Source organism: Varanus komodoensis, unplaced genomic scaffold (assembly GCF_004798865.1).
Source record: "Varanus komodoensis strain SLA01 unplaced genomic scaffold, ASM479886v1 scaffold6_4, whole genome shotgun sequence".
Lineage (NCBI taxonomy): Eukaryota > Metazoa > Chordata > Lepidosauria > Squamata > Varanidae > Varanus > Varanus komodoensis.
This window is the reverse complement of record NW_025336347.1, coordinates 9,184-36,801: the sequence shown is the minus strand read 5'-3', so window position 1 is coordinate 36,801 and position 27,618 is coordinate 9,184. Positions and strand designations below refer to the sequence as shown.

Below are 27,618 nucleotides of genomic sequence, written 5' to 3'. Positions count from 1 at the left end.
CAGCAAGTGCTGTGGAAAGATTCTGAAGAAGGACATATTAATGACTAGAGAGAGTCAAAACCTGGTATTATCAAGGATTATAAGGGTATGTGAGAGAGAGAAGCTGGCAGAAACCTGAGTGCAGAAGGGAAAGATAAAGCTGAGAAAAATAAAGTCTAGTGAAAATTGCATTCAGTAGAGAAAGGATTTGAGAGTGAGGAGTGTTTGTGAAGGGAAAGAGGTGCAATACTTCTATCAGAAGTTATTAGTATAGACTGTTTTATTTACTAAGGAAGTAAGTTACAGAACATCTTGAAACTAATACACTTCTTGTACAAATCAAGTTTTATTTTGTTTATTGTTAACCCAGAGTCATAGGCTGTTTGAATATTAGATTCTTATCCTCAGGACCACATACTCCAACAAAGGACCTTTATTGCTTGGGCACAATACAGTGGGAGAAGTTAATAAGATTGGAATAAAATTCCCAGTACCAGCATTACATACTGAGAGAAAGAGAGGAAGATATTTAGAGACACTCCATATGCAACATATTATAGCGGAGCACTCATGGCAATATCCCGTTCCTTTCCCTCTGACCCTCCTTTTTATTGAATAGTCAGCCCTGCTTAAATAATTTTTTAAAAATTGGATAATCTGTGTGCCCCACACAAGTCTCTCACATTGTGCATTTCTGTTGTCCTCACTCACCTCATCCCACCAATTTTACCCTCCATTTTCTGCTCCCTGCTGTGTCCTCTAGCTTTGCCTGCCTTTTCCTTCCTCTTATTTGGTACAATCTTTCACCCTGTCCAGTTTGAATCTGGCTGGCACTCTGAGCATGTGGCTTGACTGAGTGACCTGACTTTCCCAGATTCAATTTCTGCTCCTCCCTCCTTCCACTTTTCTCAATATGACTACATGCATGCACAGCTTTGCTGTTTTCTGCTTGTTTGTTTTTTCAGGAGTGTTTATTCCCGAAGAGCTTATTTCCTCAACATTTTCATATACTGACAGGCCTAGGGATCACCAGAGCATTTTGATGGCTTCCTCTTTACAGTGGGTGCTGTTTTGACTGCATGATGACTGGTATGCCCATTCAGACTTCTCTATTAATAGCAATGATTGAGTCACATAACTGTTTTTTATGAGATGACAGGAAGAGATCCCTTGACAGCTTGAAGTACACAGCATTGGTGATAGTGTCTTTAGTGTGCATTGGCTCTAACCATGACAGCTTCTTTTAGATGTATAAGTAGGAGTCTCCATTGGGGAGGGAGGTGTGAATGTAACAGGTTATCACATGTTAATCACCATATGAACTGGCACATTATTCTTCCATTTTAAATATAAAAGATTGTGAGCAGAAATTGCATGTTTCCAACACATTAGGCATAGAATTCTGGCATGTGCTCATGTTATAATTTACATTCTGACACTGTTGTACCATTTCAATAACAAGTTACACAGATTCACTTTTATTTATAGCATCCAAACACAGAAGCCCATGTTGGTTAAAAAAAAACCCAACACAATATATGTGTTTTGCCATCTGCTTTTAATATCCAAATTTAGCATGAAGGGTGGCAGGATAAGGAATGAAAAGAAAAACTGTGGAAACTATGTTGTAGCCATCTTGGAATAATTAGCCTGGGATGGATTTACGGCAGCAGTAGGGTCAGTCTTTCTTCAACCATTTGCAGTTGTCCTATGGCTGACATCACATCTGACGTGCAAGCTCTTTCTACTATCTAGTGTGGTGTGTGTTTCCATTGTTTACAACGGCTGCTCATCCAGATATCTGCTTTTGTTCTTCTCATGTTAAAAGAACGTCTAAGCCATATTCAGGAAGAGGGCCAGGTGAGGATATACTAATGTGTGAGTAAGTGCGTAGGGTCCCAGGATGAGCTGGGCCTGCTGCTCACAGATCCAACACAGCAAGGTCTAAAGAGGCTCTGCACATGACTGGGGATTGGGCTTCCCCACAGCTCTTCTGCTCCAGCACTGTTCCTCTGGTACAGGTTCCTGAAATTAAACCATCTCCCTTTCCAGACATCTATATCATTGCCTCCCTTGCATTGTTTTATTTTTATAATTTATATCATGTGATATATATGTTGCTTAAATAAAACCAACACAGAAATAAATAAATGTGAATGCTTTCAGGCCAGAATTGTCTCAGATCTGACATTAGAAAAATGTAGAGGAACAGCAGCCCCCATTGGCACTGCAACAATGTGAAAATACGTACTGTGCCAAGAGGACCGACACCAAGCCAAATATTAGCCAAAATTATTGTCTCAAGCAGTTGGTTTCAGATGGTTTTGCTGCAATATGATCCAAATGAGTATGTACTGAGAGCCACTGTTAATCAAGCAGCTTGTGTGGATGGCTTTTGTGTGTGTCGTTGATGAGGAGGATGGCATACACAGCCTTGGAGCACTCGTACATTGCAATGCCAATTCTACGAGAAGTATTTTCATAACCAAACGATTGAATATTTCAACAGTCTCTTTTTAAAGGATGGTGTAAACCTGCTGTAAATTTTCCCTCATCTTCCATTTAGTCAGATATTGCCAGTACAAAGATGCTAGTTAGATCCTATGCCCAAAGCTGCCAGTCCAGTCATAGGACCAGCTTCGATAAATAAATCTCTCTGTGCATCCTTTACATTGTACTGAAATGAAAACATAAGGTTACCTCATCTCATTTGGAAATTGGCCCCTTGAGAATTTTGAATTAATCTCGATTCAGCATAAACAACTCCTGCTGTGAAATAGAGATATAGTAAAAAGAATGAAGTGTTGATGACTGACAAAAAATGAAGGTCATCATTAAGAAATAAAATAAGGTAATTAGGGAGTAACTTATAGCAGCCTTAAGGAATCCCTGTCGGAGGCAGAGAATAAATGAGAAAGGAAGCTGTGAGCCACACAAGCGACGTCATTAAATGCAAGAAAAATACCCAGCACCTTAAGGTGAAGAATTGTTTCCATGACAACAGATGGCTGCTAGAGCTCCTTCTTAAAAAGAGAAAATAAAAGAAAGATTGTGATGATCTTTTTGTCTGTTTGGTGGCTCCTATTTTGGAAAGTCAGAAATGCAGCCACTTTATTCAAAAATTATGTTGATGAACAAGAGATGTTTATCACCATGCTGAGGTAGTTATTTTTAAATAGCCATGATGCCAAACAGTTTCTTCTTATGAGAACAATACTATAGTAATTTGGTAGCTTTTTATAGTGAAAGAATGTGAAAAATGATTAAGTGAAGTGCTGATTTTCTTCCGGATTTCCTGTTGCACCATGCAATCACCATTTGATACGCAAATAAAGAACATGCCACTGAACATTGAGATTTACAAAATATTTTTACAGATTTTAAAATAATTTAAATAGGAACATAAAGGCAATGATCAGATAATAAATGTCACATCTTTGACTTTTGTCTATGGATTCCTGGGGCAATATTTTAAGATTCACTTGGCCTGGATTTTCTGTATTCTGAAACCAGTAACTGGCTATTACATTTTCTTTGTCTATATAATGACTTTGGTGGCTAGAACATACTCTGGGGTATTATGTGGATCTTCAGGTTTTTACACAGTATGTATGGTGGCTGGGCTTGTAAAACATGAAGTCAGAAAGAAATTATATGCAGAAAATACTAACAAAGGAAATGCAGGCAAGTATTATAATTAAATACTTAATCCTATTCTCCCCTTTCCTCACTGTGTTTCCCTAAAAATACCTCCAAAACATCAACAGCCATTCAACTGCAGATCAGAGAAGAACTCTGGACTACGTCGCAGTGATGTCATAGACTACCTTGCCCTGTCACTAATACCAGTCTACTGGTGCAGGTGGCTGCAGTGGAGAGAAGGACATGGAAATCTTTCCTTCTGTGAACTTCCTTAAGTTAATATATGCTAAAATGCAAGTGTTACTTACTTACTTAGGTGGCAATTCTGATGCTGTTCCTTGTTTGAAAAAATACATTTCTTGAGACCATTTCTTGAGAAATGCTATGGTTTGACATACCTCATATTCACAGAATTAGTTTGCAGTAACTTGTGCCTAATTTCTCCAGTTAACTGAAAGAAGGAATGACAACGATCAAAACATGCTATATGATTGGGGCTTAACTATATATTATATTGGCAATTTGTGATTAGCCCTCCTGATTTTTTTCTTTTGAAAAACACAACTGTATGTTTTCTTGCTTAATCCTTTACATGCTCTTATCCAGATCAAAATCACTCTTGTCCTCATTCTAGTAAGGCTTCTGTGTACCCTGCAGAAGGCAAATACAATTGCATTTTGTGTTCACTGGGAATTCAGCATTTCTTTGGAATCACTTTATAATTTGGTGTTTTGCCACCACAGTCTTTAGAGTCTAGGAAAATAAGGGAAAGTTGTTTCATTTATTTTTCACTCATTTTTTTCTCATTTTCACCTCCAAATGCAAACACTTTTTGGGGTAAAGGATGGATTTTCCTGAACCCTAGAGTTCAAAAAGGGTGCACTTTCCTCCCAAAATATGCATTTTTCATACTTTAACTTCTAGGGAAAGTGTGCATTTGGGTGTATACTTTCAAAAGAGTATATTATCTCAGTTCAAAATACGTTTTCCCTGTTTGAACAAAATTAAAAGCACATTGTAATTGAACATGAAAGCAAAGCAATTGGAGCTTCAAGATGGTATTTGGAGAATCATTTGTAACTGTGATTATCCATTCCTACATGAGACATTCATTTTTGAATATCCAAATGGGTATTGTTTCATTCTACAGCAACCAGCAGACAAATGGCCCCTTATGTCTTAGATTGCTAGCATATACCTTTAAATATGAATATATTTAGGGCTGATAAGTCAAAACAGCAATTGCAGTGATACTAATATTACGTGATGGTATCATATTCCAGCATATTTCCTTCTATTGTAAAAATATCAGTGGTTCATTATTGCCATATTGTCTGATGCAATGCCATTTGCAACATAGCTTTATTATAGCTGCACTAATTGAAAACCAGTGTGGAGAGCAATAATTTAAAATGGTGCTGTTACAAGTGTCTCAGAATAAAGATTTTCTAAAGCAAATTAAAATAAAGGCTGTCATGTTGGTACACATGAAAAATATCCAAAATTCAGAATTGGGGTAGTTCCTTTATTAGGACCAATCAAAATGCCACACAAGCGTGCAAATTTTGCATGTTAACCACTCTTCATTTAAGAAAAGGGAAATGCTGGAACAGATAGCATGATCTTATTACTTCCTTCATCTCCTGTTTTATGTACCACCTGATCTGAGTTCTGGATTTTTAAATAATTTGTTTAAACGGAGCAGGCTTCAAAACATTTTCATTGACCCAGCTTGAATGCCTTTTCTCCCACCTGAAAAAGTCAACATTTGGAATTTTTTTAAAAGTATTTTGTGAGGCTCAAAAGTTTTCTTACAGAGGGTTACCTTATAGGAGTTATAACTCCATCAAACAAAGTGGGTGTGTTCATATGCCACATTAAGGCAGCCTAGAAATAAGCCATAGTGGGTTATTGTTCACTAAACAATACACAGTGTGTTCTTTTGCCTCGTGTTGCAGCTTCCAAAAGGAGCAGGGAGTGATAGGTAACACGCAAAGAAATTGACAAGACAAACCTCACGTAGACTAATTTGTGCCCAGTTCCAAAGGAGCGGGGAAGAAATAACAGAAAGGGGAATAGTAAGAGAATAATAAGACAAAGTAGTACAATTGAGGAGCATTGAAAATGGGGGAAGAGACAAATGCAGTGACTGTCCCAAAAAGAGTGTTTATCTCCCTCTTGACAATATAATCTCACTTTTCAGTGGTCAGTGTTTCTCCAAGTCTCCAACTATTCCAGAAATGGATGTTTGGCTATCCCACTCAATAGCCAAAGTTCTCTGGGTGGTTCACACCAGCACATTTAATAAAAAATTAACTGTGGCAATTAAAGTATATTAAAACATCATAAAAGTTGGCAATACCAAATAAAAAACAGGGAAAAATATACATTAAAAGATCCAGTCAAATGTTGACTAACACCAAGCTGGCCCCAGTAACTACTTAAATGGCCTGCAATAGAGGACAGTCTTTACCTGAAGTTATTAAGTCTCTCCACTCATCCACTTTAGCAGTTCTTTTTAAGAGCAGTGACTGAAGATGGGCAAATTTCCTATCCATTTGCTTCCAAAGCCTTTAAATTTGCACAAATATTCCTGATAGTGTCTTTTTAAAACAAACAAACCTTCAGAAGCTGGTGGAATGTAATAGGACAACTGGAGCTCCCACACCATCAGTACTTGCACCCTGCCCAGTGAGGTCCCATTCACTCCATCCCTGGTAGCCACATTCAAAGGATCTTTTTTTCATAGAAAAAAAGAAACAAAGCAAGTCAGAAGGGGCCTCCCAGGCCATCTAGTCTGGCTCCTGGCTCCAGCCAGCTCCATTCGCGTAATCCTCAACATGTGGCTGTCCAGTCTTTCCTTGAACACCCTCACTGATGGGGCCTCAACCACCTTGGAAGCCCATTCCATTCCCTAGAGGTCCTAACCATCAGGAAGTACTTCCTGACATCTAACCTGAAGCCTGATTCCTTAAACTTTCCCCATTGGAACACACCCTGTCCTCCACTGCAGGGAAGAACAGGTCACGACCCTCCTCCACATGACATCCCCTCACATACCTATAAGTTGCTTAAAGATCCCCTCAGAGCCTCCTCTTTTCCAGGCTGAAAAGACCTGGTTTCCTTAATCTCTCTTCATATGTCACCCTCCCAGCACAGCTATCATTCTTGTGATCCTGCACTGAACCAATTCTAACCTAGCTATGTCTCTCCTCTGGGAGAGACATAGCTAGGTTAGAATGTGGAGCCCAGAACTGGATGCAGTACTCCAGTTGTGGGTGCACCAGAGCTGTGTAGAGCAGTATCAACACCCATACAGATCTGGAAGCCACTCTTCTGGCTATACATCCAAGGGTGGCATGCACCTTCTTAACCACTGTGTCAGTTCCTGGCTCATGTTCAGCCTGCTGTCGACAAATACCTGAGATCCCTTTCACAAGTGCTGCTCTCCAGCCACCTATTCCTGCGTCCCAAGTGCAAGACCCTGCACTTATCCACACTGAATGCCATCCTGTTGTTCCCTGCCCACTTCCACAGCCTGTCCAGATCCTTCTGGATCTGGATCATCTGCTCCTTAGTTGAGGCCATTGCCCCCACCTTGGTATTGTCTGTGCATTTAGTCAGCAAACTGGTTATTCCCTACTCCAGGTCACTGATAAAAAGGTTGAACAGAATCGTTCCCAGAACTGAGCCCTGGGGGATTCTGCTCATCACCGGCTGCCATCCTGATGATTCCCCACTGCTATAAACCCTCTGCTTCTGCTCCATCCACCATGTCCTAATGCATTGGACAGTGTCTCAATCTATCCCAAAGCAAAGCAATTCTTTCAACCAGGATATCATGGGGCACTTTGTCAAAGGCCTTGCTGAAATCCAGGTAAACCACATCCACTGCGTCCCCTCCATCTAGGCACCTTGAGACCTTATCATAGAATTCCACAAGGTTCATCGTTCAGGATCCACTGTCAGGTTGATTTGTGTGTACACCCTTAAGTACAGTGACCACAGTAACACCTCCTCCAAAAAGGAGCTGAAAAAATGTAGGAGAGTTAATAATTCCCATTTCTGGAGTAGCTGTGGAGATTTGAAGAAATGTTGATAAGAACATAAGAAGAGCCAGAATACTATATCAGACCCCGAGTCCAGCATTCTGTTCACACAGTGAAAGCCAAGTGCCCAGAGAATCCCACAAGCAGCACATGAGGCCTAGCACCCTCCTACCCAAGTTCCCCAGCAACTGGTGTGCATAGGCACACAACCATAGCCTTCTCTTCCATGAATTGATCCAGTCCCCTTTTAAAGCTGTCCAAATTAGAAGCCATCACTCATGGAAGTGAATTCCATTGCTATGCAAAGAAGTTGAAGAACACTGGGAAATGCCTGTTCATCACTTAAAAGTGGGAGCGTCATATTGCCACGGGGAAATTATATTACCTTATTCCTTTGGCTCCATTCCCTCATTTACAATGCTTATTTAATTGCTCTACTGGATCCCTCCTTTCTTTCACTATTATTTATTGCCTGGAGTTGCCAATTGTGCACAAATTAGCCTCAGCCTTGACTTATCAGTTGCCTTGCATTTTACTTTACTGTAGAGCTCACTCTGATTTCTGAGTGAAACATCAAAGGAAATTGACCAAACAAGACTACATAGATGCCAACTGTAAGTATCCTTCAGGTTAAACTTGAGACCGAAGTTGACAGTCCTTCAGAGTTAAAATCTCAGTCCACTCTGTGAGTCTGTGAGTGTTAAGAATGGTAATAATTACATGAGGTTTTCATCAGGGTTATAACCAATATATGGCCATGCAAGACTGCCCTCTAGTGAGTCATTCAATACCATCCATAGAATAAATATCAGCTTTGGGAGAATCAAGCTTAAATAATTCACCCCTTACTGAAGGTCACTGCAGAGTCAGAGTGCTACTTGTAATAATCCCTTCTCTAAGAAACAATTCACATTTTCATGCCCTGTTCAAGTCCATACAAGTTAAAATTTTCTACTTCGTGTCTACAGTGCATGCCCACTGCTTATTTGGAGGAATAATACTCAGTAAATCTCTGCTCAGCCAAAGATTTGCATATCTGAGTTTGGAACGATAGTGAATGGTATCCATTGCATATTAAGTTGCCTTTAATATAAAACTTTGGCAGTCCTTTGCTAATAAGCCTATTTCGAATGAGAAACATTTTATCCTTGAGGCTGTAATTTATTTACAGCACCAAGGATGGCAAAATCTGCTTTGGCATCAAGAAAAGGTAGAGATGAATATATAAAAGATATGTGGTGCAGTGTGTTCTTGGTAATTTTAATTGATGATATATGCCCAGTAGGTTGTATCCAGTGTTTTTAGTTTAACTTAAATCTCCTTAATTCCAATGTGTCTACTCCAAACAGCATTGAATAAAACCTATTTTTAAAACCCAGTAAAATTATTGTAACTTTGGGAAAAGCATAGAGGATTTATTTATTTATTTGCTTTCATTCTGTAAGGGAACATGTTCCTTTGTGCCTTGGGGTCTCCAAATCAAAAAGGAAAATGGGGGTAAATTCTGTCAATCCTTTCTCTAGATGTTTGCAATAAGGATCCTTTTTTAGGTCTGTTCGCCCAGGGAGAAAGGGGTTCAAGTCTTCAATCACAGTCAGGACCCTCTCCAAGTTTTCCTAGCAGTCACAATGTTGCATCTAGTGCAACAGTAGGGAATGGTTGGCCCATGAGCTTTACTTGACAGCACATTAGATAAGAATTGAACCATTTAATCATATATGTGAGCACAAGTAGTAAACAGCAGTTAAAGACTGAATCATTTTTCACTTAGTGAATATAAAATCGACCCATCTATTGAACAAATGGACATTTGTCTGTAGCAGCAGCCTGGTAGGGATGCCAAGCAGCTGAATGCTACTCTTGCATTTTGCCTTGGTCTGCCATTTTTCCAATCCAGGTAATGTTAAATTTTCCTTGTAGCTGCAAGAGAGATGAACAGTCCACAACATCTTCATATCTTCTGGGAGATGGATGTAGAGATTCAAATATAAAGAAAGATGGATCTTAGACCAGTTGTCATAAGAGGTAATTTTATGTATGCAGCCTAGCTGACAGCTCTTACTTTTGTCTGCTGTCTGAAAGGTTTCCTTCCCCCTGCTTTTCCTCACTCTTTAAGAGCATGGCAGAAGAGTCATCTGCTTTTTACATGCAGAACACATTTTGGCTCCCTGTTGGACATACAGGACTTTAACCATCTAATTTCCATTTTCTGAAATGAGAAAGAAACTCTCTAGGGGTTTCACTTTGTGCCATCTATTTCTGACTGCATGAACCTGTATAATGCAGAAAACAATCTATATATACCAAGAAAGAGTGCTGGCTTGATTATTCAATTTTAAATGTTTTATATTCTGATTCTATACCTATTTTCTTACAAGGAAGTCTCACATGTTTTTAACATAGCTTGTTTTTATGTAAAGGATGCCTAGGATTACTGTCCTATTCTTTCTTGACCAAAAAAGAACCAAATCTCTTCTTAACTTTTCTGTTACTAATCATATCCGAAGCAATGCTATACATGCCAACTTAGTTCTAAGTCCCACTGAGTTCAATGAGATTTTTTCTCAGGCAGCTGCATATATAGTTGTAAGATGAGCTCGACTAGGTGTTAGTCCAAGTATGTAGGTGCAAGGAATGTGACCTTTTTGATGATGGCACCAAAACTGTGGGGAACTCTCTGGAAGTACATCCAATAAGCTCCTTTTAAAAAATATATTGGAATTGATTTCTGCAGCCTTAAATGCTGCTGTCTTAAATTTAATCCTGCTTCGAGGTTTGTTACCTTAATGAGTGTTGTTATCTTTTATTTTCTCTTAGATGCTTTAAAAATTGCTTGAGAAGCAGGATAAAAACTATTTAAATAAATTTAGGTGGATTGAATAAACTGAAAGCTTGGACAAGAGAATAACACTTCATACAAATTAATTTCAGTTCTCTCTGTAAAGATAATCAGGACATATATAAAGGAATATCACTGTGACCTTTCACAAAGCATGAGAAAGTGGGAACAGGTTACAGGAAGGAATTTTAGCTGCAGTTCAGTGCATGCTTTCCATGCAGGTCCTGGATATGACCCTATATCCAGTATCTCTAGGGAAAGCTAGGAAAAAGAATCCTGCCCGAAATCCTGCAGTTGCTGCCAGTCAGTGTGGATGATGCTGAGCTAGATGGACCAAGTCTGAGACTGGATTCTTGGGAACACTGAATGATTAATAAGCAATGCTGGTTTATTTCCCCTGCTGCACATGCCTGTTGCACAGTAGAGGGACAGGGTGGCTTATTGTCATGATTAACAAGCCACCCAGAACCCACAAGTTTTAGAATTCTGTGATGACTTGTTAACCATAGTAACAAGCCACTGTTGCCAAGTCTGCGTGACATAGCAAGCCACCAGCAAGGATATGAATGAAAATCCCTCTGGCACATGGCTTGCATGTGTGGTGGAACAAATAAGCAAAATAAGCCGCTGTGACTTATTTACTCCAATGGAATTGTTTGAACAGGTCCAATACAAAGCTGCTTCTTATATTTCTACGGAAGACGAGAAGATGACACGAAGGGTGTGCAGCCTAAAGTTGTGAAGGTTTACTTGGAAGTAAATCTCAGGTACAACGGAGTTCAATCCCAAGTAACAGTGCGTGGGGCTGCACACTGCTACATAAGAAAAGCGAATCGCCTTCCTCACAGCCTGTGGCATACACAAAAATGTGTTACTGGCCAGCAAGAGTCATTTGCAAAAAGCACAGGAAAGGCGGATTCGCGGCCAACCCCGTTCCAGCTCGCACGAGGTTCCCTCAGTTTCTATAGCAACACGGGGAAGAAGCCGTTGAGCGCGGGTGTCCTCCAGGTGGCGCTATCTCCCCGCAGGAACAGAGGCGGGCAAAGTGAAGGCGCCTGTGCTTTCACGCTCCCGGAAGTGATCGCTTCTGCTTCCGGAAGAGCGTCTCCATGTGCTTCGTGCTCCGGCCGAACTGTTGCTGTGCGTTAACGGAAGAGCGCGGGCGGAGGGCGACCGCGGCATCAGCGTAACCCGAAGGAGGAACCTGAGGCGCTCCTGGAGCGGACCCGGCTCTCTGCCCTCTCCCTTTCCACGAACCCGGAGTGAGGGCGAGGCAAGAAAAAGGCGCGTCTCTCTCCCGAGACCAGCTTTGCCTCCAGTCAGCGCTGTGGCTTTTTTTTTAACCCTCAGCTAGAAGGTAGAAACTACTGGTTCTTAATGTGAGGCAAAATCCTGTTCGGGCTGTTGTGCTATGTCTTCTATTAACTTCTGGCTTTGGGAGTGGTGATTCTTGGAAGTTGTGGCTATTTGGGCCCGTATAAAACCTCCCGGAAAACGTCGCTCTCGTGTTTGTGTTACAAAAGAGGTTGGGAAGAAGTACCCTTCACCCACGTGTCTTAGGGCGTATAGTTAGAATTACAGACAATTGTTTTTTGGTTGAAGTTAAACAACTCGTTACCACAGTCCAACGTTGTTTAACTGGTTTGATCCAGCCAAAGTTCAGCATTTTAGAAGTACCACTTCTACACATTATTATATTTCAGAGCTTCCTTCTTGCGGGGAACCCAAGGTGGCTTATGGAGCTCTCCTTTCCATTTTATCTTTGCAACAACAACGCTGATAGCTCCTTAGATGGAGAGGCTGTGACTGGCCCAGAGTCACTCGGTGAGCTTCATGGGCGAGTGGGGACTAGAACCCAGATCTCTTGGGTTTCCAGCCCAACACCACTCTGGCTCTCCAGGAGATTTAAGAATGTGCTGAGAGGACTTCCCAGGAGGTCAGTGCACCTCTTAGGTGCATAACTTTGCCCAGATTGTGTCTTCTGCAGATACAATTTTGTATAACTTGGTTTCTGTAGTATCCAACAGCCATCACTTTCATAATAAAGATGATATTTTCATCATGAGAACTGAAGGTAAAGTCCCCTTGCATTTCATTAAAGGGGTAAGCCTATGCTTAAATTTTTATTTTACAAATGATACGATTTACAGGCCAAGTTTTCTATATGTAGTCAGAAGTACTCCTGCTGAGTGTAGCTTATTCCTGAGAAAGAGTACAGGATTGTAATTGTGAGTCCTTTGCCCTTGTGTGAGCTGTCATGATTTTTTTTAATTGCTCCATCAACTCGTCTGTACAAGGTGCATAACAAGCTGAATAATTAAAAATCCTTTATGACAGAACCAATCCTGCTTCACTTTAGAAAACAAGACTAGGTGGGATCTCTTAGTGTATAAGGAAACTAATAATGTGGTTGCTTCTTTAAATTCATCTCTATAAAGCTGTTCTGCAGAAAGGATGTGTCTGGCTTCTTTTGGCTGCATTTCTCCCGCTCTGCTCTTGCTGCATTTCACTGCCATCTGCAGTACAGGTTACCCAAGCAGTTCAGTTGTATCAGGGCTTTCTATCATTATCTTTGTGTGTTTTGAAAATAATTCCTCACACAAGTCCCTTTTGGCACACAAGTCATTAAGATGGAAGTCAGAGAGAAGCACTTGGAAGACCAGTTTTAAATCAGTGGGCTTAAAGTTATTTATCTCTACATATTAGTTTTATTTATTTTGGTGTTTAACACATATTTAATGAAAAGTAAGTTCCTCTGTGTTGAATAGTTACAGCTGTCAAGAAAATATAGATAGGACACCAGCCTTTGACTGCAGTTCAGCACAACTTGTGCATGATTAGTTTTATTAGTGTTTTGTTGCCAAAGACAGCTAGAGGTGGTTAAGAGTCGTGTTGATCAGGCCAGAGATCTATCCCCTGGGTCCTCAAACTAAGGCCTGCGGGCCGGATCCGGCCTGCCATGCCCTTTTTACCGATCTGCGCCGCACGTTTTGCTCTCGCTGGGCGCGCGCGGCTTGCTCACGAGGAGGTCGTTTTGGAACCGCCTGGAGAACATGATCCCTTGAGCAAGGCGGCGCCGCGCTGTGTGCACGCCTGGCGGCAGCTTGCACACAAGCAGATCATTTTGGATTTGCTCGGAGAAAACGATCTCCTCGCGAGCAAGCCAGGACCGCCGCCCCCCCCCCCCTCGAGTGCGCGCGCCCCGCCCCTACACCAGCCCGCTCTCCCCGCCCCCGACCGGCACCGCCTTGGCGGCCTGTGGCCACCGCTAGCACCTCTCACCTGGCCCCCCGTTCAAAAAATTGGAGGACCCCTGATCTATCCAGTACCGCATTCTGGTCACATGGCAGCCAAGCCTGCTGCTCACAGGATCCTACAAGCGGAAGAAGTGCAACTGCCCCGCCATGCCTTAGTTTTCCACTAACTAGCATCCGTAAGCATAGTTTATTGGCTGTTGGAGATAGATATAGCCATTAGGATTGGTAGTCATCTGGTTTGAAAGATACCTTTTTCTGAGCATCCCCCGTCCCAGTTCCATTCCAGCTAAAAATATCTAAACTATCAAATAGGAAGGAATACTTAAGATGGAAGTCTAGCACAATCCCAAGTGTGTATACTATGAAGTAAGTTTCACTGGGTGCAAAAGGGCTTAATCTTAAGTAAATGTGCCTGGGGTTACCAGCTTAAAATGCTAAAAGAGTCAGATCCTGTCTGGTCTTGTTTCCTAAGCAAAAGTAGGGTTGATTTGATCATTAGGGATTTAGCTCATACAGGGAGAAGTTTATAATTCGGTGATAGTAGAACAGATTTTTTTTAAAAAGATCTCCTGTCATATTATACATGCAAGCTGAGTTATGCAGTAAAAAAGACAGGGAGAATAACTGAAAACCCCTTATTTTTCTTGTGATTCCTCCCCCTAGGTTTTGTTTTGGGTTTTTTAAATTTTATTTTATTTTCTGGTCCTTTTTATGATATTTACTTATTAGTTCAACCAACCAACCAACCAACCATGTAGATCGAAGACACTGGTAAGGTTTGCATGGTTGTTGCAGATGGGGATGAAAGAACCTACACTTTCCCTGTTCCTAAGTTGTGGTAGCACACCATACAGTTTGCCTAATTACCCTCATTGTGTATAGTACCCCATTGTCCAGAGCTGTTAAGGTGTGAGGTATGGGTGTCTGTGGAACATCCCAGAACCCATGGTTTGTTTCAACTTTCTTATGTGGTTTCGGAGCTATTCCCCCTCTACTGTTCACCTTGCCAGTTTCAGGCAACACAGGAGCCATGTGCAGCAAGGATAATTGCACAAAATAAACAGGGTGTTGCTAGCACACAGGGTGGAGAGAAAAAGCCATTGATGCTCCTTTTCAGCCTGTGATCATATGAGCCAGGCCAGTCACAAGAAAGCTGGAGTGAATCCTAACCCCAACCCCAGCAAAATGCTGTTTGTCCCCTCCCTCCCACCTCCCCTGAGCACTGAACAGGAGGAGTATGTTCTGCTGGGTCTCCTTCAAATGATTATTTTCTCCTGTTGCTCTCAACGGTAGCCGCCTCTGTAAATGATAGGAGCGTGTTCTGCGAAGTCTCCCCTGAGGTCAGAAGGTGCCTGATCCTCTCTGCCTGCAGCTACAAGTGACTTCAGGAACATGAGCCAGTATCCACTGCAAATTGGCCCTCCAAGCCCAAAGCAAGAGCCAGTACATGGCAAGAGGGAAGTTGATGACAGCTGTCCAAAGTGCTGCTTGGGCAGTCTAAGTGGCTGCCGTTGGAGCCACCCAGGTGGAACAGCAAGACTTGCTTTCGCTTGTGCTAAGTGCTTCTATAGGCTTTGGGCCTTCATTTGGACTTGTGTCATCTGGGTTAACTTTGTCTTTTTTAACCTATAAGGAATCCAGAATACTCAAATTCAGATATCAAGGTTACAGTCAATGAATGCAGTATTTATATGTTGTTCCTGGAAATTGGAGGTGACTAGCTTATGGTGTGTATTTGCACAATTTGTGTGTTTATCTGAAGTTTGCTGGTAAATGCTGCTGTTATGTACAAGCAGCCCCATAGACAGCCATAAGGGCTTTGTATCTATAGCTTGTCTCTCTAAGCACATTTTCCCAAAAATAGAGACAGGTATGTATCACAACTTTTTCATGTAGTTTGTAATACAAGAGTACAGAGGAAAAATGCAGCCCTGTTGCCTTGACATGTTCTTGCTTCTTCTAATGAACTGATTTTTTAAAAAAATTCTGCAACTGGGATGGAAGAAAGCCTCTGTAGTGAGGGACTGGGATTTCTCTCTGATTCTCCTCTGGTCCCTGTTTAAGTTCTTATATAATAATAATAAATGCATGTTAAACTTAAAACTTTGTTTTCACTGATTTTACTAGCACCTTGTCCTGAACACCACTAGAGTAGTCCACATTGCTCTTATTTTACACCTACTTCAAACAAATAGATGGTTCCTTATCTTGGCTTGTAGCAGTTTAATTTGATAGACTCAGATTAAGTGGGTATGAGGAATCCTGTCTGTGTTTTAGAATGGTACTTCATTATTGATTTGAGAAAGTTTGAGATGATAGTAACTCTGGTCCAAGGCAACAGTCCTGTGAACACTTTAAGGTAAGTCCATTGAACTCAGAGACTACTTTTGGTTAAATTTGATCAAGTTGGTCTACATAAAAAGTGCTGTGTGTTATTAAAACAGCTGTTAACATGGAGTATGCTTTGAAATGGAAGAATTTTTATTGGCTTTGAATCTGGCCCCTGTTTGGTTTCAGTGATAAACAACTGTATGAAATGTATTCTGTTATGCTTAAAGAGTGTTTTCTTTTATAGAAGTTCTATAAAATTTAATAGACTACCAGAATGTCTGGAGTTGAAGAGGCTGCCGATGTGTTATGTGAAGTGAGCCTTGATGACGCATGTAAATCATTAGGTGAGAACAAAGAAGCCAACCCCAGTACAAATCCTAAAGATATTGTGGTCACTATTGGAGCTACTGTCCCAACTGGCTTTGAGCTGACTGCTGCAGATGAAGTACAGGAGAAGCTAGGATCAAAGTCTAGAATTAGCAAGGACCGAGGGAAAATCTATTTTGACATTCCTGTAATCAGCCTTCCACAGGTTTGCAGATTTTATTATTTGAGTAATCTATTCTTTCTTTGTTCAAGGATATAATAATCAGTTGCTCATGTGTATGTTTGCTTGATGATCACAAAGGACAGTATTACAACCTAGCTTTTAAATTATTTGTCTTTTCTTTATGGAGCAAGGAAAAAAGAATGCTAAAATTTGTTGGGAGGTGTGAGGATGGGGAGGGAAGTGAAGAAACGTATCACTTTGTTTTGTAATGTGCCTCATGTGCTTCTTGGTGCTATCCTATATATGTCTGGGTAGATCCTTTTTAAGTTAAAGAAAGTGGGTAGAGAATTACAGCTGTTAGTAATAGATCACCTTATTTCTGAGAAGGAAAACATGTCTATGCCAACAGCAGCTGTGTAACAAGGGAATTGTTAAGGAACACATAATGTGCAGCACTCAGACATAACAAATATAGAATAGCACATTTTTCTAGTTAAAGGTAGTAACCGCATTTTCTTTTTTTAGCTAGGCTATAAGTATACAAAATGCCTTGTACAACACTAAAACAGGGTTATCTCTAATTTCATTAGGTTCACCAGTTAAGATCAGTTGACAATTTATTTGTTGTTGTTCAAGAGTTCAAAGATTATCAGTTTAAAGAAACTAAGGTAAGCTATCTTTTCCTTCCATACTTTAAAGAAGTTGATTTAAAAAGTGGAATTCATTCAGGAATTAGTTATTCTTATTAGGTTATTTTAATAGAAAAATATAGTAGTTAAGCATATTAGAATATGGTAATAATTTATAAAGTTTTGCGGAAGTTCTATGCAAAGATTAAACAGGACTGCCTGTAAAGTTTCAGTTTAATGAACAAGAAGGAAAGGGTGTGAGGAGGGAAGTCGGAAACAAGTAACACAGAAACCAGTTCCTAGTCACAAGGTAATACTTATAATCAACTTGAATTGAAACAGTTCGGGGAGGAGAGGCTCCAAATGACAGCTAATGATCTCTGCTGCATTGTTCTCTCCTTGCTATTGGCTGTGGCCTGGGTGCATTCTAGGGTGATGGCATCCCACATTGTTTAAAAGTGCATAATAGTAAAATAGCATAACAACAAATTAAATTACTAACTGCAACTGAAAGGAGCAGCAAGAGAGTCAGCAGGACATAAATTGAGACAGCCAAAAGCAGACCAAGAAAAAGCACTAGCAGAACCAGTATCATTTCACCCAAATGCTAGATAGCCAGGTATTCGTGTTTGACTTGAAACTTAAATAGCATTTCAGCCTGGTGAGCCACCCTTTGGAGGCCCTTTAAAGTGGAGGGGTATCCAGTGCAAAGCAATGCACAGAATGTTCCATACTGGAGAAGGTGGTCTCTTGGATGCCCTCCTCTCAGGACACTTATGGTTTCATGGTTAAAGCAAGCACATTCAACACTGCAGGTTGGGCGTCTTAGTAATATGTTCCCAATAATGCAGCAACCAAACTATGCCAGTGAAAGTTCCTGAATGGTTTTCAAGTGTAATTCCTTGTGGAGTGCTTTACGTAAGCTAGTCTGGAGATGACTGTGTCATTCAGATTGAGTGTCTCAGCAGTTAAGCAACATCTCATAGTGTCATTCCATAATTTCAAATTATTCCAGTGGAGTATCACTAAATCTTTATGTTGTGAAACTGTTTTTCTCACTAATGCTGCACTACTGGATGCACAAACATAATGTGCAATAGATTGTGTGATGGGTTGCACGGGTGTAGTGCACAATTCATTGCACAGGCATAAGGAAAATCACTTGCATAGATATAATTTACTAATAGAATGGTATAGTTGGATACTGCTCATTAATTAAAGTTCATATTTGGTGTTCCTACAAATTATTAGGAAGTGTTATATGTTTTGAGCTCATTCTTTTTAGGGTTTTTTAAATTTTTGATTCTATTCCACCCAAGCTCTCTGGGTAGCTCACAACAACTAAGCACGCTTTACTCTATTTTTATTCCACTTCTCAGCCCAAAATATTCCCAGAGCGGCTTATAAACAACCAGTTAATTAACTACTCCCTGCTGGGAGCCTTAAAGTACATAAAACAATACAGAAGGAAAAGGGATGGGTAGAGAAGAAGAAATGAAGTGGCTTTTTAGCAGGGATGGTGGTATAACCTTGCTGTCCCTCCCAGCTCCCTCTGTCACAGGCTGCTGGAATGGCTGATGGTAGTGACAGTTGCGGGAGAAGGTGCCCTCATGAAGGAGGCCTTTCAGCAGGAGCCTTTCCCCTCCTCTTCTTGTGATTATAATATGACGTCAAGGGTCTGCTGTTGAGGGGCTAGGATTGGAAGCTTCAGCTTCACCCATAAGCTGTTTCATGTACCCAGAGTTCATTGTTTTGAAATCACAAGCTCTGATGGGCCACATCAGCAAAATAGCTGCAGCTCCAGATAAATTATTTTTCTGATACTTTGGTAAAATAAGCTGTGTGAGTGCTTCTGCTGCCATGTTACAGGAAGAAGCTCTAAAGGATTTAGAGGATCTGGTTAAGAAATTGCCTTGGACTGACCCTTTGGAAGTATGGAAGTTAAATACAAGTCTGAAGAAAAGAAAAACAAGACGGAGAAAAAGCAATCAACAAAGTAATGCCAGGAAAGAAAAACGAGAAAATGATGAAAGTGAAGAGAGAAGTGCTGATAAAGAATTGCATAATCCTGTGCAAAAGGAGTCTGCTATAGTTCAAGACCCAGAAAATACTGATGAACCTGTGCCACCAGATGATGATGAACAATCTGATTCTAAAGAAGAGTTACTATCTAATGGTGAACATGAAAATGAATCTGGTGATTGCAAGAAGTGTGAAATTGAGGCCCAAAAGCTGAAATTCCGTGTGACTTGCAACAGAGCTGGCGATAAGCATAGCTTTAAATCAAATGAGGCAGCAAGAGATTTTGGAGGAGCTGTGCAAGATTTCTTTCAGTGGAAGGCAGACATGACCAATTTCGATGTAGAGGTAGAATACTAATTATTTTAAAATACTGTCTTATATACATTGATAAGAATGGGTTGAACTGTGACAGGATTTAAGGCTTCAAATGCTTTATGGAGGCAGTCCTTCAGTTTAGACATCCCATTAATCTAGCTGGCACATTGTAGCAGTCACTCATGGACTTGTTGCAGGTAGTGCAGAAACAAGTGGACCTTCTGAGCTGCCTGGTTATAGTTTTTTCTTTTAATCAGTAACAAAGCAACAGGGTTGTTTCATGATGGGCAAGCACAAGAACTCTGGTTTATTTAGAAATTAAACAACCCAGAGTTAACAAACTACAGACAATTATTGGGTTAACTTTGGGTTGATTAACACATAGAAATATAGAAACAAAGCAAGTCAGAAGGGGCCTCCTGGGCCATATAGTCGGACCCCCAGCTCCAGCCAGCTCTACTCATGTAATCCCTAACATGTAGTTGTCCCATCTTTCCTTGGACTCTCTCACTGATGGGACATCCACCACCTCCCTTGGTAGCCCATTCCATATCCTAGGGATCATAGCCATCAGAAAGTACTTCCTGACATCCAACCTGAAGCCTGGTTCCTTGAGCTTTGCCCCATTGGAACATGTCCTACCCTCCACTGCAGGAAAGAACAGGTCACGTCCCTCCTGCACATGACATCCCCTTACATACCAGTAAGTTGCTAAAAGAGCCTGCAGAGCTTTCTCTTCTGCACACTGAAAAGACCAAGTTCCCTTAATCTTTCCTCATACATCATCCCTCTCAGCCTGGCTACCATTCTTGTAACCCTGTGCTGAACCGATTCTAACCTAGCTATGTCTCTCCTATGAGAGAGACATAACTAGGTTAGAATGCGGAGCCCAGAACTGGATGCAGTACTCCAGTTGTAGACACACCAGAGTTGTGTAGAATGGTATCAACACCTCCCTAGATCTGGAAGCCATGCTTCTAGGTATACTTTCAAGGGTGGCCTTAGCCTTCTTAACTATTGTGTCACTCTGCTGGCTTATGTTCAGCCTGCTGTGGACAAGTACCCCAAGATCCCTCTCACAAGTGCTGCTCTCTAGCCACTTGTCCCTCTCTTGTACCTGTGACACCTATTCCTGTAAAGTGTAAAGAAACAGTCTAGGAATGGGATGTTTCTGGTCTGGCATTTCCATGCTCTGGTCTGCTCTCCTCATGGAAGACTGCTGTATTGCTCTGTGGTTTCTAAGTAAAACAGTACAGTTGGCATCTCTTTTGACTTAGATTTTTTTACACCACCTCAGCCCAACTTCATAGAGATTGGTCAGTCACTTTTTTCCTATTACCTCAGGATTTCTTAACATAGAGTGTCCAATCCTTAAGAGGACACAAGATGGTAAGAACCAATAGTGGGGGCCATGTCAGTGGTTTAGCCCTACATCAGCTGTCATAAACCCTGGCTATTAGAACAGGCTGCAGGTACCTATACATGAAAAGTGAAGGATGAATTAGTCAATAAAATATACTACAATATACAAGAGCTGAGTTTCCAACCCCTACATAAAGCGGGGCTTGTGGACAATGTAAAGCACTGAAGAAGAAAGGTTTGGAAAATCCTACATTAACATTGACTGATAGTATTGTGAGTTGGTATCTTCTGGTTTTAAAAACGAGTGTCATTTCCATTTAGTTTTAACTGTTAATGAACTTTACTCTAGGTTCTTCTCAACATCCACAATAATGAAGTGGTAGTAGGGATTGCCCTAACAGAGGAAAGTCTTCATAGAAGAAATATAACACATTTTGGGCCTACAACTCTTCGATCCACTCTAGCTTATGGTATGCTTAGGTAGGTATGCATATTTAATGAGAAATATGAAGAATTACAAGGTCTTTTAAGCCATGTTATGTGTCCTGCATTACAACTGTTTGTATATGTGAAATCTCTGCATATTCTTCTCTTTAAAATCTAAAATGTATCCTATCAATGTGCCTGAAAATGGTGGGCAGTCTAATTTTTGCTCTGGTTGGATCATTAATATGGAAATTTCCTGTAAATTTCCTTGCATTAAAGTATTAGAATGCATGTGTGTTCTACACGTTTTTTTATAGTATCTGTTATATTCGTATAGTATCTGCTGTATCTGTGTTTTCCCCCTTGTGATAACCTTGATTTGAATATGGTTTTATTATATTGCTCAAACCACAGCTTATGGGTAACATATTTATAAAATAATATTAATAATCTCTTCTAGTTACAGCAAAGACCTGGTTCACATCATCAGACAATCCATGTTTGTTTATTACAGTTGTATACTGCCCCATACCCTAGGATCTCTCTGGGCAGTTTACAATAGAATACAATAAAACCAACAATATATAAATAGAACAAAATAATAGTAATGTTTTGTTAGCTATGATTTGTTTGAGTGTGCAGGAGTAAGTGTTTGTGCTAGTGCTCACCTAATTCTTCTTTCAGCTGACATCCCCAGAGCACTTGTCCTCATGTTTCATGAGTGAAGCCAAAAAGTCTTGCGTTGTTTATGGGATAAACAGCCCAAAGTAAACTCATAGTTTAGGTTAACTCTTGATCGTTTCACCCTTAAAAATTCAAGAGTTTTTGTGTTCATGTATCATATGAAACATGTTGATTAAAGGCAGAAATGGTGAGTTGGTGGGAGGCAGCATGCTTGCTCCCACATGTTCCTGCCTATTCCTCAGCTAAATAACGAGAGAGAGGGAAAGGGGGAGGAAGAGATTAAAGTTTAAGTATGACCTCAGCAGTATCTCAGTACAGTGTTGGGGGGGGGGGGTTACCCTTGATTTTGGTGTTAAAATTCAAATAGGAAGAATGGAAATCTTTAAAAGGTTGTCTTTTCTGTTGTAGCTTTTTATGCTTGCTAAGGTTTTCATAGTTGCTCTTTTCTTTATAACATCACCTTGATGGATGTTTCCTTTCTCTCATCAATTTCTCCCGATTCTAATATTTAGACTCTGTGATCCTCAGCCAGCTGACATAATTATTGATCCAATGTGTGGGACAGGTGCTATACCAATTGAGGTACTCTAATGTTTTCTATTCTCTTTTTTAAAATAAAAAGTCAAAGACTAGCTTGCCAATCTTAGGGTAGAATTCTATTCCTACTTCGCTGGCAGTAAGCATATTGTACCCCACTGGACTTTTTCAACTTGACAGCCTGCATTTCTAACCTTCAAGGTCCTCCCACTCTTTGGATGTGTTGGACTGCAATTCCCATCATTTTTAGCCAGCATGTTGGGTGTGTTTAGGAATCTAGCCTTTTCTAACTCCTTGCTGTATTACCTATCCTTATGATAACAGGAATATAAAAAGTGACTATTTCCTTTCTGCCAGTAGTAATACTATTACTACTATAGGGCAGAATTAATTGTGGTGCTGATGCCCTTGGCTATTCTCTTAATGCCATGCTGGTTCAGATGAGCAAGAGGTCACCATCATTTACATATGCTTTAGTACTTCCAGGACAATGTGAAACAAGTGAAAACATTCATTTCTGGAGGGAGGCATTTTAGCAGAACACTGATCTGCCTCCTTCCAGAAACTAGTGTTTTTACTTGTTTGTTTCAGGGCTTGTCTAGGAAGTGCTAAGTGTCCCTTGTGCAGTTGAATTGGTGGTGCCCACCACTTTCAAAATAGAATCATCAGGACAGAAAGAAACTAGTGGGGCATAGGCACCCTGCTGGGTCATCCCAATTGTGCCTTGGTAAGTGCTTAGCCATCTTTAATGTCTTAGAAATCTGTATTACACCTTCAAATGGTTGAGTAGTGTTAAAGTATGGAATTGCTGAGTCTAAAAGGCCTGAGGTTGACTCAGTGATTCGGCTACTCTGAGTTAACTCCTTTATATTGTAGTTTGCTGGCGCATAATAACCGTTCTCAGTTTTCAAATAATGAATCTTTGTATCTGTTGTTGTGACTGACTGGTTCCAAGAGGGAGCAAGAAAGAGGCAGAAGACTGTATTGAGCCCAAGAAAGGCCCTGTAATAAATTGCTCTCCTGAGCTGATCTGATCTGATCTGTGGGTATGCTGTATCTCTGAGGCCAGCAACATGGAGAAGGAAGTCCTAAACTTGGGCCGCTTGAGCTCTCTACTGGCAGTCCTCCCGCATAGAGGGAGGCATGCGCTAGATTCCATGTGGGGTATAAAGTAAAAATCATGTTTTCCTTTCTTGCTAACTTAACCCAGCATCCCAAAACCTATCTGATTGGTAGGTGGTCTAGCGTGTATGTAGAGGACTTGTCTTGCTCCCTCAGCCCATATGGATTAGCCAGTCAGTATCAAGTATCTCTATATTGTTGCATGGCTGAGTTCACTGTTTACTATATATTTCTCACTGATAGGGTGCTACTGAATGGCCCAATTGCTATCATATTGCTGGGGATAACAATCCACAGGCTGTGAAGAGGACAGCAAATAATATTGCCTCTGTAATGAAGCAGATTCAAAGTAGAGACAGGTAGGACTCAAGGTCAAACAGTTGCCTTTGTCAGTTGTTATATCAGTTGTTTTGTAATTTGATTAATATTTAATGTTTTAAAAATATTTCTCAGTTCATAATTATGGGCATTTTGCTTTGAAACATTGTTTCCAAAAATAACTTTTAATTTGATTTTTTAAATTCATAATAGCACATCTCCAGGAAAACCCATAGATAGCATTCAGTGGGATAGCTGCTGTATACCACTGAGGACTGGCTCTGTGGATGTCGTTGTAACAGATATGCCATTTGGAAAGAGGTAAAAATCAGTTCATTGTATTGTACATGCATTTTACATTTGCTGTATTTCTGATCCAGAGCCTTTAAGTTGTAGTGGAGCTCCCAACCTTCATGGGTTTGTTAGATTGTGTAGTATAACTGTAATGTGAAGTGTATTTATGTAGCTCTCCATCTCTGTCCTGCTGCTTGTCGACGAATGTGTAGCTCCTTGCCTTTCTAGCATGAGATTAATAGTTCATTGCCCACCTTCACACAGAATAGCATGCCAGGATTTCGGGCAAATCCTGCTTGCTGTGAACAGCCTCTATCCTGGTGCATAGCAGCACATTCATGTCTGCTTGGCTCTTTCCCTTAATGCAAGCAGCTAAACCAGAAATAGTTTGCTTGTCCAGTCAGAACTCAGAAACTTAACTTGTTGGTTCTGAATGATTTAGAAAAAAGCCAGTCGACTGGCTCACACAGCACAGATATTTTGTAAATATTCACAAAATTTAGACGCTCTTTGCAAAGTGGGACTATAGAGAAGGTTGGTTTTCATGTAAGGATGGGATGCACTGGCCAACTTCTATTTGGAGAGGCTTCCTCTTCTCTCCATTGGAATATCCACCCAGGCCTTTTCCCATTTCTTGAATTTGTGAGCACATTTTTTAGAATTTGATTTGCAGCCATGACAACCAGAAATTATCTGCAATATTGGTAAAATGTGGGATTATTAGAATTCTACGTAGCATACTAGATTCCAAACAGGAGGCCTCTGCAACAGCATCTGTGCAACTCCCACACATCTTCAATAGAATATGCTTATTCCAGAAATTAATAAACAAGTCTATCAAAGGTTTTGATTTATTCCCTATTGCTTGTTATGGTATCTAGTTTCATTATTATGTGCTATCAAGTTGTCTGCAACATACAGTGACTACATGGAAGCCCTCCAAAATGTCCTATCTGTGACAGTCTTGCTCAGCTCTTCTTAGTTCATCATTGTGACTTCCTTTATGGAATCAATACATCTCATAGATCTTCCTTTTCTTCTTCTGCCTTCGACTTTGCCTAGCATGACTGCCTTCTCCAGTGAGGCTTGCCTTCTCGTGATGTGGGTGTCTAGTTTAAGCATGTGAATATGGTGTTTACTCTGTCTTAAAGGTCACATGGAAGTATATAAAGAGCAGAAAGACTATGATAGGTCATGTACTGTAATTCCCATGTTCCAAAATCAAGTGTTCATAAAGTCTGATGATAAATTTTAAACTTTCTACTGTTTAAACTGTCATGACAGTGAAACACCATTGCTGAAAATATACGCAATAGCTTGAGAAAGAAATACTGAACCTTTAAAGATATATTTAAGTGCTCTTCTCTTTTACTGTAGGATAGGGTCTAAGAAAAAGAACTGGGACCTCTATCCATCCTGCCTTCTGGAAATGGGTCGGATTTGCAGGCCAAAGACTGGCAGAGCTGTATTGCTGACACAAGACAGGAAGTGCTTTGCCAAGGTAGGTAGTGTCTGAGAAGCTTCAGGCTTTTGCTCTGTATGGCTAACATTTGAAGACTGAAAAGTTAATTTGGCTTAAAGTTGTGTTGGAAAGGACACAACTTTATCCAGAATGAATGCTGTCAGTATTGAAAGTCAATAATGAACAGGATCATTCAAAAACATTTTAGGTTGTTTTAAAAATATTTTGTTGCAATGCACAAGGGGCAAATCCCATATGATGTTCTCAATTATTGTTGCTTGGTTATGTAATTTATGTAGCTTTTCTGGATCCATTAATCCCAGGGAGAGCCATTTTGTTGTGGTGGTTAGAGTGGGATTGGGGAACTGGTTGATCTGAATTCTATTCCCTGCTCGGCCATGAAGGTCCCTGGGTAACTTTTGACCATTCACTCATCCTCAGTCTAAACTACCTCACAGGGTTGTTGCTGCAAGGATAAAAAGAAGCTGTGTAAGCCATCTTGGGTATCTCACAAGAGGAAAATGGCAGGATACAAACGCAATGTAATAAGAATGATGTTTCAAAGCTGGGAGTGGAAGGACTTTCCTAAAAGAAACAGAAGCAAGTAAAATGCAGTTTTTGTGATACTTTCATTTTTTTCTGAAAGAAAAATAATGGCAGCTAACTGCTAGTAATACATTTGAACCTTAGGCATAGTTGCAGTGGTACTTTACAGTGGATACCTATCAGTAATGTTACTATCTGCCAAGTCTATCAGGAGAAATGTGAAGCTATTTTGTTTTTCAGGCCTTGTCAAAAATGGGACATCTATGGCGAAAGTCTCAAACGATCTGGGTGAATGTTGGGGGACTTCATGCAGCTGTGTATCTTTTGAAACGCTCTGGAGAAAAAATTGAAGACACAGCATCCTGGTAACATGTTGACTTGATGTACTTGACTACATCTGCATTCACATGTATTTTGAGGGCCTTTTGTACAATGCTTGCCTGAGATTCTGAGCTAGGCAGTCTTGAATGGGGCTGAAAATATAAGCAAGTAAGCAAGCTCATGGACCCAAGCATCAGGTGTTTCCTGCCCAGGTAGAAACATGTGAGGGAGCTTTCAGGGCTTCAGCAGAAAAGTATAACCAAGTTATTCATGAAGCTATAAACTAGTAACTTCTATGTGCCTGTTAATGAGTTACCATTTCATTTTGGGTGTTAAAGTATTTCATATTTACAGGACAGGTTTATCTTTTGTGAAAAGACTAGCAGATTGGCCTTGTTTTCAGGCCGCCGAAGAGCTCATTGAAAATAATGTTGAGTTAGAGTCCTGAAGAGTTGTTTCCTTGGGCACTATTCAGCTTGGAATATCTTTTAGGTAAGGGTTGCTTTAAATGAGAACATTTTGTCATTGGAGAAGTTCCTCCATTTAATCCTGTTTTAGCATTGCCAGAAATGAACAACAAGGATAGTAGGAAATATTAATTCTGTTTGTGATTTGGTAAAAGCCTATCTCAGTAGTACTGCCTGTTTTTCACCTGCTACCTCAATTTAAGCCCCAATTCCTTTGTTTACTTTTATATGCCATGTATCTTCCTACTGTATATTGGGCCAAGAATGCGTACCATCTGCCTTTGTATGTTTCATTCATCTTGTTTCTAATTCGAAATGAGACTTGACAAATGCTCTGAAGTTCTTCCATATATAACTGTTGCTTTGGATGTATAAGAAAAATCTAGATAAGAATGTTTCTGGTGCAGTTGACTGTAGCCTGGAAATGACAGACAGAAAGCTTTGTCATCTAACAACAAACACACAGTAACTCTAACCTGTAATGACCCTTGAGCATAATCTAATAAACAAGATTCATGCAAGATCA

The 27,618-nt window shown here is 40.4% G+C and overlaps 1 protein-coding gene across 3 annotated transcripts; it reads left to right on the top strand.

The window, feature by feature from the left end:
* THUMPD3 (THUMP domain containing 3) lies at positions 1–27,618 on the top strand. Of its 3 annotated transcripts, XM_044452015.1 has the most exons (11): positions 1–11; positions 8,149–8,154; positions 16,340–16,629; positions 17,178–17,255; positions 19,086–19,583; positions 21,265–21,395; positions 22,538–22,607; positions 23,928–24,043; positions 24,216–24,323; positions 25,674–25,797; positions 26,217–26,684. In XM_044452015.1, the coding sequence occupies exons 3-11, from the start codon at positions 16,372–16,374 to the stop codon at positions 26,364–26,366; spliced, it is 1,533 nt and encodes a 510-aa protein (XP_044307950.1). In that variant the 5' UTR covers positions 1–11; positions 8,149–8,154; positions 16,340–16,371; the 3' UTR covers positions 26,367–26,684. The 3 variants fall into 3 exon arrangements, with proteins under 3 accessions (XP_044307950.1, XP_044307951.1, XP_044307949.1); XM_044452016.1 differs by lacking the exons at positions 1–11; positions 8,149–8,154 and adding an exon at positions 11,598–11,866 and having other exon boundaries at positions 16,342–16,629; positions 26,545–27,618; XM_044452014.1 differs by lacking the exons at positions 1–11; positions 8,149–8,154 and adding an exon at positions 11,598–11,866 and having other exon boundaries at positions 16,342–16,629.

Bases quoted from the DNA above. Each gene is read 5' to 3' on its own strand.
- THUMPD3 (XM_044452015.1), top strand. From the start codon at position 16,372: ATGTCTGGAGTTGAAGAGGCTGCCGATGTGTTATGTGAAGTGAGCCTT. The intron at 19,584-21,264 runs GTAGAATACTAA...ACTTTACTCTAG, and splicing joins TGACCAATTTCGATGTAGAG to GTTCTTCTCAACATCCACAA. The intron at 25,798-26,216 runs GTAGGTAGTGTC...ACTACCTCACAG, and splicing joins ACAGGAAGTGCTTTGCCAAG to GGTTGTTGCTGCAAGGATAA.